General features: G+C 32.8%; 1 protein-coding gene and 1 long non-coding RNA gene across 25 annotated transcripts in view; one reads left to right on the forward strand and one right to left on the reverse strand.

Annotated features, from left to right (window-relative positions):
- The window catches only part of LOC141450715 (uncharacterized), a 29,222-nt gene that overhangs the window by 7,483 nt on the left and 5,467 nt on the right, over positions 1-16,272 (reverse strand). For 5 of the 23 annotated variants that reach the window (XR_012456260.1, XR_012456261.1, XR_012456247.1 and 2 more), the window contains 7 exons: positions 12,575-13,868; positions 11,938-12,059; positions 8,551-8,649; positions 6,053-6,206; positions 4,792-4,956; positions 3,544-3,722; positions 2,677-2,916 (listed from right to left, as the gene is read on the reverse strand). This is a non-coding gene — a long non-coding RNA (uncharacterized lncRNA). Of the gene's footprint in view, positions 1-1,768; positions 1,875-2,676; positions 2,917-3,543; positions 3,723-4,791; positions 4,957-6,052; positions 6,207-6,319; positions 6,404-8,550; positions 8,697-8,887; positions 9,004-11,937; positions 12,060-12,574; positions 13,869-14,601; positions 14,740-16,272 lie in introns of those variants that run through there. The other 18 variants (XR_012456251.1, XR_012456262.1, XR_012456267.1 and 15 more) reach the window with 17 other exon arrangements.
- On the forward strand, positions 1,811-15,765 carry LOC141450709 (sodium-coupled monocarboxylate transporter 2-like). Of its 2 annotated transcripts, none has more exons than XM_074121396.1 (14): positions 1,811-1,949; positions 6,787-6,994; positions 7,341-7,500; positions 8,061-8,126; positions 9,025-9,076; positions 9,160-9,227; positions 9,326-9,480; positions 9,869-10,009; positions 11,123-11,231; positions 11,945-12,054; positions 12,144-12,327; positions 12,434-12,520; positions 12,736-12,890; positions 15,490-15,765. In XM_074121396.1, the coding sequence occupies exons 1-14, from the start codon at positions 1,943-1,945 to the stop codon at positions 15,533-15,535; spliced, it is 1,548 nt and encodes a 515-aa protein (XP_073977497.1). In that variant the 5' UTR covers positions 1,811-1,942; the 3' UTR covers positions 15,536-15,765. The 2 variants fall into 2 exon arrangements, with proteins under 2 accessions (XP_073977497.1, XP_073977496.1); XM_074121395.1 differs by lacking the exon at positions 15,490-15,765 and adding an exon at positions 13,723-14,608.

The following is a 16,272-nucleotide window of genomic DNA, read 5'->3' on the forward strand; positions in this document are numbered from 1 at the left end:
AACTGATGGGACAATCACCTAAACTTTAATCAGAAATATCTTCTTTAGGTAGAAAGAAGCCTTAAAAAAAAAAATCAATATTATGTAAGGGGCTTCATTAGGCCCCTAACAGAAACCAGTAATAACTACTTCACTAATTTTTATTAACAAATAATTTTGGATTTTACTAGTCTCACATGATTGTAAAGTTTTCAAGAACTAGATAATGCGAGAAAGGGTTTTGGAAAATCATTTCATTTTCCGAGTTTGTAGAAAATGTATAAACTAGAAGTTCTCAGGGCACACCCTCCTGAACCAAGGAATTGCTTTAATCAGCTTTTTCAAAAAAAATTCAGCATTACTAGTTTTGGATTACTCCTAGAGACACTTTTTTTTTAGTACCAAAGGAGATACGTCACATCTTTGGTAGCCTGACAAAACTACGATTGCGCTCAGCTTATGACTGTCACTGAAAGTTCGCTAAATCCAAATAATTTTACACGATATTTTTCAGCAGGCCCCCCCCTGTATATTGCTGTTATTTAGCTAGGATGTCACTTGTTTACAAAATGATATGATCACTGAAGAAATGGTTTATCTGCTCCAGGAAAGAATGTAAACATGTCCAAGCAAAAAACGTTTTTACAGTTTTCATTAATAATATAATTTTCGAGGTTCAAGATCCTAATTTTGCACCGAAAATTTATTCAAATACAAGTTTTTAAAAATGGATATATCACAATCATAGGAATTATTATCGGAAAAATGCCCCAAGAAAAGTAAATAATAGATTCAGTGAAGTGGTATTTTTGAATGTTGATTTTTTTCCACCAACTAGGAATTTTAGTAAAACATTTATTCCTCCTTCAAGCAGACAAGTACCGTACATTATCCATGAAATGGTACTTTAAAAGGGTAATCCAACTATTCCCCTCTCCAGAAATGTCCTTAATATTGTTTCCCGAGAGAAATGTTTCAAATAACATATGATGTAGTCCATAGTAAGTCAAATTTTTGTACAAAGTTAACTACCGTATTTGACGGCATATAAGATGCACTTTTTTGCCTAAATTAGGTCTCAAAAAAGTTACCTGCGTCTTATACGTGAAGGACACAGGATAACTTTCAATACTGAATGGTATTTTTTAGCCCGGATAAAGGTCTAGACACACATAACTTTTTCTACATCTGCCATAATTATTTTATCAGGTTTAATAATGACTAAACTGCATTACTTTAATTTATAATTGACTGTTCATCCGAAAGGCTGGATGGACTGTGGTTACAGAACGTATGGGCGAGGCGACCTGGTGGACTCTTAAGAAAACCCTCTCTTTTGGTTTTGGATCAGTTTAGCGCCCATAGAACTGAAATTTACATATCATGTTCAAAATAGCTTGCCGTTTGGTAATTTTCCTTAATAAAAATATGTTTGGTAATTGCATTCAATGATTGTTTATTTGGCTTTTACGAAACGTTTATCGAAAATTTGACAAGATCGCATTATTCTTACGTAGGAAGATAAAGGGAAAATCTTTTTGTTTAAAAAATACATTTTATTATTGAAATAAAATGTCAACAAGAAAGAAACCACTTTTTAAAATGGATGATGGAGGTAAGTTCGATAGAAAAGTCAATGATTAGAAAAGTATTTATTCCCCACTGTAATATTTATATGCTAAATGCTAATAAAATAAATCCTGATGGTAACAAAACGTTTCAAGTAAATTTTGATAAAAAATCCTTAAGATAACAATTTGTATGCGATGCACTATAATTAAAGACTTGCCTAACTCTGGCCGACAGTTTAGAGTAGTCTTCCCCATCTCATATTACGGACAACATCTATCCTTTAAGTGTTTCTAATACTGGATTCCTCACGAACAGATAATAACCTGGTTAACAGTGTTAGACAGATTGAAGGTGTATCTTGTGCAACGAATAAAACGGAAATAACATCACTATGATAAGTTAGTTTATTCAATTATTTTTTTTAAATATTTTTCAAAATTAAAAAAAATTACGCGAACGAAGCATTTGCTACGAAAAATTCGCAAAGCATACATATCTACCATACTTTCCATTTAGAGACTTCTACAACAGTGGTTTTCAATGAATTTCATATTGCGGGTCACGTTTCACTTGATATTTTTAATTGCAGAACACTGATATACTATTCGAAGTACTTACTATGTGTGGGTGTATTAGTATTTTTGGATGCAAATAAATCCATTGTAAGTTTCTTTGTTATAGTTACATGAATCCGTTAATTTTATTTTATTATTATTACTAAATTTAAAGATTCATTTAAAATATATAAATATGTATTTAAAATAATATAAAAAAATATATTGTGAAACACGTGCTTGACTTCCGATCAAACGAAACGGATTCGTTCTTTTCCCTGCTCTATGTTATCGAGTTTTTCGCATTTAATCATTTTTCCAAGCTGACATAACAAAACAACCTATTTCTGAATTAGTCATACTTTTTGTTTTTTTTATCGAGGGGCAATCTTCAAATTTTTAATTGTAGTCCACTACAACACTTCAGGCAATTTTTACATTTTAATTCAGAAATTCTAAGAAAAATTATTTGTTCTCTCTCACCGATTCATTTTAATCAGCATAATGATACACAAAATATTATGCAGTTTTGCCAGAAGAAAGCGATTTTTAATAAAATGATACTACTAACCATAAACTTGTTCTGGATGAGACAAGCTACCCTCATCACTCCAAGTAGGTTTTTCTCTTTTGATGTCTTCGAATAACACAAGAATTTTACGCCAATTGACTATACATTGTTATTATTATCACTTTTTTAAATATTTTTTTCACGGAACACACTGAGGACCACTGCTAATAACGTTATTTTTGGAAGGTTAAAAGTTTAATTTCTTCTTAATTGGCCGTACTAAAAATACGGTTCTATAACCTAAAAGTTAAAACAACAAAAACACTCTACTTGAATACTAATTTAAAAATAAATCGATTTAATCGCAAAAAGAAACCTTCCAGTAATCTTAGATATTTTTCAATTAAAATACAAAAAATAGGCATATTTTACACAAATATTAGTGAAATTAGAAAGAAAATCGATTGCTACACATACGAAAACATTTATTATTTTATTTTTTGGCGAAAAAATGTTAGAGAAAATGCAACAGTTTCAAAATATGACGTTTTTGAAATTTGATGGAAAATTTAAAAGTGGTTTCACGATTATTTTTTTTTGCACCCACTTTTTGACTTTACACATTTTACACCCCACATACAACTGGGGCAAAATCCCATCTCACACCTCGTAGTGCGAACAGAAACCTAGGGACTTCTCACATTGCAAAGAATTAAGTGAATACCTCATTTTCATGTCATTTTCGTGTCATTGGGAATATTACACAGAGATATGGAAAGAAATATCCCTCACAGCTGCAACCTTCTCTTCCTAGCACATTCCAAGCAGCATGCCGAAGAATGAATTAGCACAGTAGTGATTGAGTCGAGATTGTACGAACATCTTACCTCCAACTGTCCTAACATGTAATTTAAGAGCAAGGGATACCTGGGAAGAGCGTTATAGGGAGACACTATGTCTTCCTTCCTTACTTGGTGGCCTCTCTGTAGAGACTGAGCTTCCCTTTGTCTCAAAAAGTCATCGTTAGAACCTATGGGATGTGTTGCGGGTTGGCGAGATTGCCTCTAATGATTATTCAATTAGAATTCAATTATCTTTAATTGACTCTGAAAAATAAAATACTCCTGATTATTTGATCAATCCCTAAGGTATTTTATTATTACTATGTTATCAGTTCATTAAAATGCGCCTCCAATGTCATAAGATTTACTCATGCACTAAGATAACTCTAGATTAGTCAGTGTTATAAAAAACGGAAGTGTTTTGTTATTTAGATCAACAAGAAAGAATTAGTATCACTTAACGTCAATGTTAAGACAGTAAGAGCTTGAATGTTGGATTAATTTATTGCAGTTTAAAAAGATGTTGCAGTTACTGCGACTTGCGAAAATGTTATTAAAATTATTACCATGAAATTCAAAAGCATTACTTATTCAGTTATGAACAGAATTCTCGACCTCTATCATAATTAAATAAATAAAATTGTTTGAAAGAGTGAACCGTCGATATTTATTAAAATGTTCCAAAACGTCTCCAGAGTGTATATTGAAAATTAATCAAATTTCTTTATATAAGATTAATTTTTTATGAATGCGGTATTTTTTTGGTAAATATTCTTATTTATTTAATTGAAAAAAACAAGACAAAGTATCTTGCGATCCACTAAGAATGGAAGCAGCCCAAAGTTCAGAAAACTTCCTCAAACGATAACTCTTGTTTTTGTGTACCGTTTTTGTAATTACTTATAATTTTTTTTATAACATTTAGTTTTTTTCTTGAATGAAAGAGCCCCTTAAATTCAGAAATTTAAACCTAAAAAAAAACTTTTCTAGTTCGTGCGAATTGGTTTCTTTATTTTTGAGAAAATGTTCAAAACCTATATGTTACGCCATTTGATTAAGTAGCTTAAGACCAAACGTATTAAAAGAAAATAACAAAGGAATTAACTTAAATAAACTGGTCATTTCGCAGATGTAAAAAAAGAATCTTCAGACACGAATTACGAGGAAAATTCTAAACAAAATATGAAGTTTTGTCTATTCGCAATGTGGCAATATTTCCATTAAAAACTTCATCAATAAAAACTCAATAAACAATTAATTTAAATGAACTGTTGAATAAAATATTTCCAAACATCAATAGCTAATCTCAATGAAACTTGACCACAATTATTACCTAAAATAATGATGATATTTTCTCTGTTTTTGTTTCCTTCCAAACAAAAAAAATCTCAGCACTTCTTCCCTTATCTTAAGTGTGTGCAACTCTTCAAAATGGTGTCAGCTGGTGAAGGTTGCATAACACTGAACAGAACCATCTCTATATTTACATCCTTCAAGGCTGAAAACAAAAGGAATTGATTAATATATTTTAAAATTAAAAAAAAAAAATGGATTACATTAAATTAAAAGGGAAAAGTTTCTCATTTATTTGATTTTGCACCTGCTTTCTTGAGAAAGAGGTTCCTTATTTTAAAGGTACGTCTGGGATAGACGGATTCCTGTCTTCTAGACTAGTTCGATCTATTAAAAAATGAATTATAGCATAGCAGTTTAAAGAAAATTTAATTTGGAAAATCATATTATGTAATAAAATAATTTTCACCATATACATAACACCTCTTTGAACTGAAGCACTCTTGGAATTCGGGATGTCTATGTTAAGTGCTGTTAGGGTGGGATCCCTGCAGGAGCGCACAAATACTTAAAAGGTGGATAGTAAACTTCCCCCTACAGGTTTCTTATTTACTAACAAAGATAAGAAAATGGAGCGGATCCTTTACTGCAAGCAACTCAACCATATAAGGCTAATAGTCAGGGGCGGCTTAACCTATAGTGCAGGGTGTGCAATGCACACGGGCGCCGCCGTCTCAGGGGGCGCCGCGGCGCTCCCTAAGACAGCTAAGAGCATCGTCTTGGACCATCATGGTACAACAATGATATGACAGAAGCGGCCAGCCAGCACGGTGGCGGCAGTTATCAAACGCGAGCGCCCTATGGGCGGCTTCTTTTTCGAACATTTTGTTTCAACTCCAAATAAACCTTACTTCACGTATTTAAAGTTTAGAAGCGGCCAGACAGCGCGGCGCCGGTAGTGCGGCGGTGTCAAACGCGAGCGGCTCCTTTTTCGACCATTTTGTTCAACTTAAAATCAACCTTATTTCACGTAATTAAAGTTTATACTCGCGTAAGGCGGCATTGCTATCAAAAGCACGTGCCGACGCCTGCCGGCACGCGTTTGATCAACAAGCCGACAATTATTGCGAATTCTTATTATGGAAAAACTTTCTTGTTACGACGGCAAAGTTAATAGTTATAGCCGCGGGGGGGGGGGTCAGGCCTAGGGAGCGCCAGGGTTTCATTGCACACGGGCGCTACACGAGCTAGAGCCGCCCCTGCTAATAGTTTCGACTCTTTGAAGAACTTGTTACAGAAACCTCTTGTTTTCCCATCAGGCGTTTTCTGTGTTGTCTTTTTTCCTCCCTAAGTGCCGTTAGTCATATCACCAATTTTTTTCCTCCCTAAGTGCTGTTAGTCATATCACCAGACATAATGCAAGAGGTCGCATCCAACTTTTCTCGTCATAGTCTGCTGAAAAAAATAAAAATAAAAAAAAAAATATTGTAGTAAGGTGGTATCTGTACCTTTCGTGTCCTATAAAAAGCATTAAGTCTGCACTTCAGTCGAAAACCTTGGCCGCTTACCTTTATTTACATTGATCGGCCGAGGCTTAAAAGATAAACTTCGAAAGCTCGTATCTACTTCGTCAGCTTATAGCTTTCGAGGACCTAAGGTAGAAAGCATCCCCTTAGAACAAAGAGTTAAACTTTTGGCTCTGACTATTTTTTAAAAACAGAGAGAAAAAAAAGGATTACCTGGACTTATACTTTATTATAGGGCACGTAAGATTCAGAAAAATCTTTTGAAATTGGCGCCTGGCGATCAGAGGAGATGAACGAAAATTGATTGATTCTGAATCTTGAAAGTAGAAGAAATAACCAATAAACACGTCTGCCACAATAAACTTCTTTCGCTGTAGATCTTCTAAGGAGCAGCCCCTCCCCCCTCCCGTTATATGCTAAATGCGTTAAAACCCCTAATAATTTCTAAAGCCGTCTGTACTTTCTAAATTGCTCATAACTGCTATTCATTTTTTTTTTTTTTTTTTTAGGTGCTCCAGAACCTTCAGATGATGCAGACCCTACAGAGGAAAATGGTTTAATTTGGGCCGATTATTTTGCTTTCCTTATTTCTCTATGTATGTCCGCTGGAATATCTTTATATTATGGTGTTTCCAGACAGAAAAATACAGTGGAAGAATATATGTTTGGAGGGAAAAATATGCCCTCAATTCCCATTTGTATGTCAAATATGGCTAGGTGAGTTGAATTATAGTTTAATTTAAACGTACGGTTAAATTACTTAAATATAAAATATAAGCAAGAAAAGGTACTGTGATGGTGCAGATTTTGAGGCCCACTGAGATCGAAAAAAGTGGATTTTACGATTCGCCCTATAGGTGTGAGAAATATAACACAAAAAAGAGAAATAACGGCCACCATGTGTCCAGAAAATAGAAAGATGGGTGAGGCTCCTACATGACATTTTTGCAAAGATATTTATATTCTTTCTGTTTACTGAACATTCCTACCATTAACATTTTGTTTCTAATATTATTTTAATTTAAGCTAAAAAACAGTAAAAAATTTGGAATAAATGTTGCAGTACCGTCTCTAGTATACTTCTGGTTGCTATGCCGACAGAAACTTACTATTATGGAGCCCAAATAGTATTCATTTGTCTTGGAGACTTGACCGCGGCTCTGTTGATGTACTTTTTCTATTTGCCAGTATTTTATAAATTAGGCTTCACTTCACTTTTTGAGGTAATTCACTTTTATTTAAATAAACAGAACTGGGTTCATCAAAGATCAGCAGTTTTCTCGAAAATTAGTGTATACAAGGTTTTTTTTTTTGGAATGTTTTTAAAAATCAACTCAGGATTCAAGATTGATGAGAAATCGGTCAAATAAAAACAACTCGTCTTTTTGGCCAACGTTACGACAAATATATTGTCTTCTTCAGGGTGTGGCTATGCGGGTTGATTGAGTTTCACCTAAGATATTCATATTTAAAAATCAACCTTAAAAGAACTTTTTTGTATCTTTTCGGGTAGCCAGACTGTGCTGAAGGCATTAACACCGGTTCTTGTAATCCGGAGAGATTCATTATCGAGCCAAAAATTTATACTTATTAATTTAATGCACATCTAAAATACAAGTCTTAAGTCCCCTATTAAGTAATTCTGTCTTTCAATCTTTTTAACGTCAAAGTTTTGATCCTAGTTTTTGTGAGATGACTGCTGTTTTCAGAAACAATTTTTTGCTTTCTGGTTAATCTATGAAAGGAATTTAAAACTAGTTCAATTCAATATTTTTGTTTACAGTATTTAGAAAGACGATTCAATAAAGGAACAAGATATCTGGCTTCTGTAATTTACTCCATTACTCAGGTATTTGTTTTAATTAGAATTTTGTATCGGAATAAATTATATATATGAATAGTAAATGTGATGAAAAGATCGTATTAAGGTACGATCAAAAAGCAGAAGAAAAACCATCAATTAGGTCCCCTCATTCCAGATTCTAGTAACTTGAATCAATCCCGAAAAAAGTCAGATGCAAAATAAGATTGTAACGCAAAAATTCTACTCCTCCTACTTTAATCTAAAGGAACTTTTATTTGATCCCTCCTGTGAAGACTTTTTGAGACTTATCATGCCCTATAAAGAAGGGGGATTCCCAGGTTAGAGGGGGCTACCTCCACTTCGGCCCTATCTGAGTGACAGGCATCTCAGTCTGGAAACCTAATTCTAATAATATAAGAGAGAGTGAGAGAGTAATTGCGTGTGTGAAAGAGAGAGAAGACCTAATTACCTTTTCGTGACTCCACCATAGCATCTTCTGTTTAAATGTAGAATACTGCTTTTGCTCAGTTCTTCTGCAACAAATGTTGGCCTGCTCACGCTGAATTACCTAAAATAATAGGCATTTTTAATTTGATATGTTTCCGTAAAATATTCCTGAAAAACAATATTCCTTATTAGCGTTATTAACGTTATTTATTCTTAATAATATTAATTAAATGACAAGATTCAATAAATCGTTCAATAAAAAAAAAGTTAACCTATCATTTCAATTACATAGTTTCAAGAAATGTTTAACTAATGACAACAGATCTCACATAACTTGAAGAAAAAATTTAAAAACTTACCAACATAAGCCTTATTTAAGTAAACATACGTTTACTTTATTTTAAATAATTTATCAACTCTTTCTGTTTTATTATAATTCAACCTATTGTGAATATGTTCTCCTTTTTTTCAAATCCTATAATAAATAAGTTTTTAGTTGCTGTATCTGCTGGTGATTGTGTACACATCATGTACTGTCGTCAGTCAAGGTAATTATCTTAATCATGAGATAAATTATTAATTTGGAACCAATAAAATTTCTGGTGTATGATTCCTTCAAATTTTGCAACAGCTCTTGGAATATCGTTTAATCTATTCGCACCATTTGCCTGTCTAACTTGCTCCATATACACCGTACTAGTAAGTTAGTTCAATTATTCACATTCTAAATTGGAAAATCTTTTCGAAATAATTCAATTATTCAATATAAACATTAAAATTTGTAATTTTTTATTAAGGGCGGCCTACGAGGAGTTGTCTGGGCAGACACATTACAAGCAATGTTTATGTTTATATCGTTGTTGATTCTAATATTTATTGGTATCTGGAATGCTGGAGGCTTTGGAGAGGTTTTTGATATTGCTGAAAAAGGAAGTCGTTTAAATATTTTCAAGTAAGTTTTTCATAAATTTAATAAAATTTAAGAAGGAATAAATATAATTAAAGAAGCAAGTAAAATTATCCAAAAGGGGCGGGTGTTAGTCTAGTGGCCAAGAGCGTGGCTTTGTAAGTGGGAGATCCCCAGTTCGAATCTGCTTATTTACTTAGAAAAAACTGTTTATAGTAAAGTATGAGCTTCCGACCCCGTCCACGACACCTAATTGGTAGTTGGACGTTAAGCACCTCCTAAAAAAAAAGGTGATTACTTAAAATGATCCAAATGGTGACTTGGGAAAGTCATCTAATACTATTTCTATAAATACCAATAGTTCTAGCAATTTGAGGACGTCAAGATTTTAAGATTTGCATTTTAATCAAGCTAATTTTTTTTTTTGTTTCAGTTTTGATCCTAACCCATTTACGAGAAATTCTTCATGGATGTTGTACATATCCGCCATGTTTATTGGAATATATGGTAATTGCACGAATCCTGGAGTTGTACAACGATACATCTCGCTGCCTAATTTTTCTAAAGCTAGATTGTGAGTCAATTATTAATTATTTGCTAAACTACAAATTTGTAAAATATACCTAGTTTGGCGTAGCCATGCTACTTTATGAGATTGGTTGGTAAGAATAATTTTTAAAGGACACTTTCTAGTCGTTTGTAATAATATAATGTTTAAGCGACTTGGTTGCAACTATTATCTGTTTAATTCAAATAAAAAATGGCATAAATCACAAATGTTCCAACAAAAAGCACCAACTGCATCATAACAATGCATGCTAAAACAACGTTGGAAGAACAGAGAAATATAAATATATAGAACTAATTAATTGAATCATGTTTTAAAATTTCTTCAAATACTAGTGAAAAGAATACATAATTGTGACAATAATTTGATTTCCATTCAGAAGTATTGATTCACCTTCCGTACTATTGTCAATAATATTGATTGTTTAGCGTCCAATCTCTTTTCACTAGATACACTATCTTAGAATGCGCCTTCCCTCAAACGTGCGTTCTGGTTTCGCTACTGAATGGCGAATGTATTGACTTAAAAAAGGGATCATCTGAAGGTGGTATTTTGGCAAGCCTTATCAACTTTTCAAGGTGAAGTTGAGCAGAAGGGCATCTCCTGGCCAATATCCTTCGTGATCCTAAGTGTCCTGGCTAAGATTGAGTGGCATTAAAATATTCATGGGGGCCCATACAAAGGGCTGGGAGAGATCACAGAATCTTGAATTTATTTGCATTTAAATAGTCCAGCTTTAAACAGATGTTAGTAATATGCTGAAGAGCATATCAATCAGCTCTTGAGGAAGACCTTCTTTTTATAAGAAATATGATAAAAATATGAGCCTCAGTTAACTCTTCATTGTTGGAGTTTACACTTTGCTTGAAGACATTTTCTGGAAGTTTAAATGAGAAACACTGAAACCGAATCACTGGCCTGAAACCATGGCATCGCATATATTATGAAGATTTAAAAAGAAACCAGACTAAATAACCATAACTCCTTTTAAGGACCTAGTAAACTTCAATGTTGGTAGAAAATTGTAGTAGATGAGAAGATATTATTGTTTTGTGTTGCAATATAACTGAGTAAGGAAAGCCATACGAGTTCATAACGGTAAGTTTTTTTTTCTTTCAGAGTTGTCATCATTACTGCAATAGCAAGTGCCTCCATAATTTCATTGACTGTCTGTCTAGGAGTTGTCATTTATGCTACATATTTCAACTGTGATCCGTACATGAGGAAGGTAATTATGAAAATTTTCTAGTAGTTCTTTCTGTTACTTAAAAATTGTCATGTCAAAATTGCAAGATATTAAAATTTAGATGTTTCGTCAGCAGAAAAACGAAAGGTAATACGGTGAATACCGGGCCACTGAGGAATATAAGCTGGCTAACCACCTGGTTAAGTAAGGGGCCCAAGAAAGGGACAACCAGATCTACCCGTTCCTTTAATAAACATTAAATCATAGGTTTTTCCAAAAATTTGAATAAATACTTGTAAATGGGAATGGGAAAGAAAATAGGAAAAACTAATCAAAAGGAATGCTGACTAACTGTGAATCGTATAAGAATGGTTATTGAGAAGAAATTACAGTAGAGCATTTACCTTTTTTTGTCTCGAGGCATTTTTGAAGTAAATGCTCTTTTATGTTGCATTTTCTAACAAAAGTTATCCTCATTATTGAAAACCTTTAATGAGAATTACGAATAGTGTGACCCCTGCGCGATAAGATGAGTAATCTTCTCTCAGAAGTTCTATTTCAGTATAATGAACGACCCTGCGGGTACTTATTATAAAGAGAGGTTAAATATATTGATAAAATTCCAAAGAGGACACTCCTAACAGTACGGCAGTACGTTTTTTTTTACTTTTGCCTAGGCTAATCGTGGAGAAAACTGAGTAATTAATAGCCTATTATGTTAAACTTATGAACAGTTTCTTTTTTTTACCTTCCAGGCTATCTCCAGTCACAACGAGTTAGTATCCTATTATGTAGTTGACGTAGGAAAGAAAATACCTGGAGTTACAGGACTCTTTCTAGCTGGAATACTATCTGCTGCTTTGAGGTAACCTATACATTAGAAAACAAACAAATATTCAATGATCATCATAAATAATTCTTAAAATAAAAAATAAAATAAAACTTTAATTTCAGTTCTATGTCAACAATAATGAACAGTATTTCTGGAACTACTTGTGAAGATCTAATCAAACCAGTATTATCTAAAAAATTGACAGATATACAAACAAATTTGTGCATTAAATGTTTGGTAGCAGTATTTGGACTCGTAATAACGATTGGAATTTTTTGTATAAATGGAAGAGGAGGGATTTTTCAAGTAAGGGAATTATACAAAATAAATAAATAAATTAAAAAATTAGCATTTAATTAATTTATATTAAAGACAAAACAATAAAGATACAATAATAAATGTTTTGTTTTAGTTATACAGAACCACACTGAGTCTCACGAGTGGAGTTATTTTATATGTTTTTACTTTTGGAATATTTTATGAGAAAGCTAACGCAAAAGTAAGTTCTTTATATGAATAAAAATTTTCAATAACAGAATAGAATATCGATTACCTTAGTGGACTGTCCACTGACTTTTCACTTGGAGTTCCAAGTGATCTCTTTAGGAGCCTCTACAGTTCATCGTTTTTTGGTAATGGTTGTCTGTATTGAGAGTAAACTGGCCAGAGACTATAATGTTTTCTCATTATAAATCCAATATTTTATTAATTCAGGGTGCAGTTGCTGGTGCATTAGCCGGAATTTTGGTCACCGTCACACTTGGATTAGGTAGCCAAGCTGCTATAATCTCTGGTAAAATTAATTATGTTCACAAAGTGATCAGCGTTGAAGGATGTCCAGGCAATGTAACACAATCATTAGGACTTAAGTAATTATATTTTCTATATTTCACTTTTTCTATTATAAGTAGTGACTGAGGCAACAGTGGAAACTTTTGTTAACTAAGAATCAATACACGATAGAAAACAGCTACCGTAACGCATCATGCTTCACGTGATTCTTATAGCTATAAAAAAGAAAATTCTACAAACAGAAGAACTTCTTTTATTAAATGAATTGTTCACTTTTTAGCAAATTAGATCACGAAAATTGCTGTTAAGGTTTTCTACAAACTTTCTACACACATTACATTACCCTAGTTTAATTAATCATTTCTAGAAAAATTCGTTTTAGGCTAGCGGTTGGATTCTCGGAGAGCGGTAGGTTAGATTAGGCTTCCCTGGAAGGTTACATTTCAGTATTTACTAGTTTTTCTAACTGTAGGAATGAAATAAGCCTCAAACATTGGAAGTCTTAAGAAAATGTATGTGTTAAAGCTCCTTAAGAATAATAGCAAGATAAAATCGTGTGTGTTCGGCCCAATTTTGTTTTTTCGAAGTTTAAAATTATTTGCATGAAATTCATGCTAATAGTTCATTCGTTTACTGCTAGATTGAGCAAGTGATCATTCTTCTTGGACATTTTTTTTTCCGTCTTTATGCATTTTAGAGTAAGTCCTGCAATCGTGTATTCGATAACATAACTAAAGGTTCCTTTGAGCAGGCAAACAATTAATATTTTTTAGGTGACCATATGTGTATCGGATTGTAGAAAAAAATTGTGTATACAAACTACATTTTTAGTGGAACTACACTTTTAGTAGAATAGTTTTCATGAAGTGAATATGGCTTAGATTACCCATGTTTCTTTGTTCTTTTCAGTGCCTCAACAATTGGATACAATGGTTACGAAACTCCAGTTACATTCGAAGATGATGTTCCTTATCTCTTCAGAATATCGTTCAATTTGATTATATTTATTGGTTTAACCATCAGCTTGATAACTGGCTGTCTGGTTAGCTATTTCACTGAAACAGATAAAGAAAGAGATGAAAACCTTCTCATACCACAAATTAGAACTAAAAAACCATTATGCCCTGATTACAGTATTGTAGCGAATAGGGAATTGAAAATACAGATCGCAGGGAATAAAGGAATTAAACTGTGATATTTACACTTCATTCTAACTGTGATTGTGAAAATAACGTAAAAATGTGAATATTATTTATGATATAAGTCGGTCTGAGTTAGAACATAACAATCTAATGCCGAAATTAGGTTGTTTGTGTATTATAAATATTAGCACTGGATTGCAAGAAAATAATTCATAAAATGCCATTGCTGAGGTTTAATGCAAGGCCAATAAATATTTTATTTAATTAAAGAAAAGTTCCTTATATCTAACATAGGAGTGAGTAGAATCCTATTTTAAAAAGTTCTTTTTTATATTAATTTATATATAAATTTGTCAAACTGAATGTTTTTTACTTTATTCAAACATCGATTACCACATAGCAAATATCATAACAAATTATCTTGGAACAATTTCAATTTTTTTGTGTTAATTAATGTTTTCATAGTATCTTATGCGCTTGGATTGATTAAATAGTGAGCATATTCACTGAAGACACCAAGTAAACTTTAATTTTATGTTTTGTTTTCTAACTAATCTTTTTTTCATCAATCCTGTAATCTCCTAAAGATAACTGGCTAAGATAGCCGAAACGTCAGAAAATAATAATAATAAAAAAAGGTACTTACGTATTAACGCCACCGCAGTTACACATTTGGCGGTTTTTAAGTGCCGCCAATCTACATGCGTGAATTGTGTGTGTTGGATATGGAGAATAAACCAAAGAAGAAGGTAGGTGGACCGGATTGCATTGTGGAAGTTGATGAAAGTTTGTTTACTAAACGTAAAAATAATCGTGCGCGCTCTTTATTGGCGCAATAGCGCAACTTCTGCTGCGGTGGCGTTAATACGTAAGTACCAAAAAATCATTACAATATATTAGTATATTTTAGTTTTTTTACATTCCATAACGGTTGATAGACAACAGTTTTTATTTACGAATTAAGTGTAACGGCCAACAACATCTAGTCCCAGATTTATCTCAAATTTTGTTGCCTCATTTTCTTCCCCTCTTTTCAATAGGTTATCCAAGGTTAGTCTGAGTCGTATTTCAAGAAATTTGAATGACAGAAGTCTACTAAAGTTATACATCCCACAAAACCTTGTTTTTGAAAATATTTCAAATAGAAGTACAATAAAAAGCATGTAAAATAGTGCCTCAATAAACTTCCTTTTGTGTGTGTTTACATTTTGGTGACCTCCATGTTTTTTTTCTGCGGAAACTCCAAATTTTGAAAATGTAATCATTTTAAGTGGATTTTTTAAACTTTGAATTTGACGCTAAGAGTTTATCAAATAGGGAAGTGCTGAGAGGCTTGGTCTTTTGATTGTTGGAGCCAAGAAGAGTTTTTTTCATTTGTGTTCCGCTAGCGTTTCAAAAGTGTCCCGTGATAAGACAAGATTAATGTATCAATTATTTCATAATAAAGATTTTTTAAAATTAAAAGTTGATCGTAGGTGTAAGTTCAATAAAATACAAAAAAAAAAGTAAAGAAAAGGTTCTTGATATTTTTAAGCTATAGCAGAGTTGACGGCAGACTTACAAATAAACTAAGAAAATAGAGAGAAGAAGGCAGGACAGAAGATGCTCCAACGTTATAATGTAAAAATATTATATTGTTAATAAGTCCTGAAGATGACCTAGTCCCCAGATCGAAAGCTCAGCTCAATAAAAAAAAAATCATGTCTGACATTGGCATTATTATTTTCTTCCTACTGAATTAGTGAATCAGTCACCAAAAACCAATAATACTAAGGAATCATTCAAAGTGACGAATCCTCCCTGATATCAACGAAGACGACTTTGGATTCATTAGATTTGTTAGAGAAAATAGAAGTCATTGAATTTTCGTGCAATAGAAAAAGAAGTGCCAAGTAGACTCATTAAATTAATTTTTATTATGTACATTTAATTTTGGAACAATGCGTGTAAATTTGTACTGACACGGCTCTATTAATGTAGAGGCATCTGTGACTATATCAAAAGATTTGAGAAATTTAGAAAACAACAAAATAATGATATTTATACAGGGTGTTCATTTTAAGACGGCTCAAATGCATTTCATGCTTAAACGGTTGATCAGAGCAAAAAATGGTAGAGGAAAAATTTGTTGCCAGTCACCTCTAGTTTCAGAATATGTGACTTGATTTTAGATTCCTGCCCGCATATGCGGCTGACGCGCGACCAAAAGTGAGGGTTTGCAGTTGACCCCCATTTTCATATACACACTTTTAAAGAGTATAAAAAGTTATGAAAGAAACCGGAAACCACAATTCGATATCTTCAAAATTAAAGGTGC

The sequence above is a fragment of the Rhodnius prolixus genome, unplaced genomic scaffold (genome assembly GCF_049639745.1).
Source record: "Rhodnius prolixus isolate KJV_2025 unplaced genomic scaffold, Rpr scaffold_8, whole genome shotgun sequence".
Taxonomy (NCBI): Eukaryota; Metazoa; Arthropoda; class Insecta; order Hemiptera; family Reduviidae; genus Rhodnius; species Rhodnius prolixus.

Excerpts from the sequence above, each read along its gene's own strand:
- LOC141450709 (XM_074121395.1), top strand. Across the intron at positions 8,127-9,024 it reads TAATTTACTCCATTACTCAG|TTGCTGTATCTGCTGGTGAT; the intron begins GTATTTGTTTTA and ends ATAAGTTTTTAG. Across the intron at positions 12,328-12,433 it reads GAAGAGGAGGGATTTTTCAA|TTATACAGAACCACACTGAG; the intron begins GTAAGGGAATTA and ends GTTTTGTTTTAG.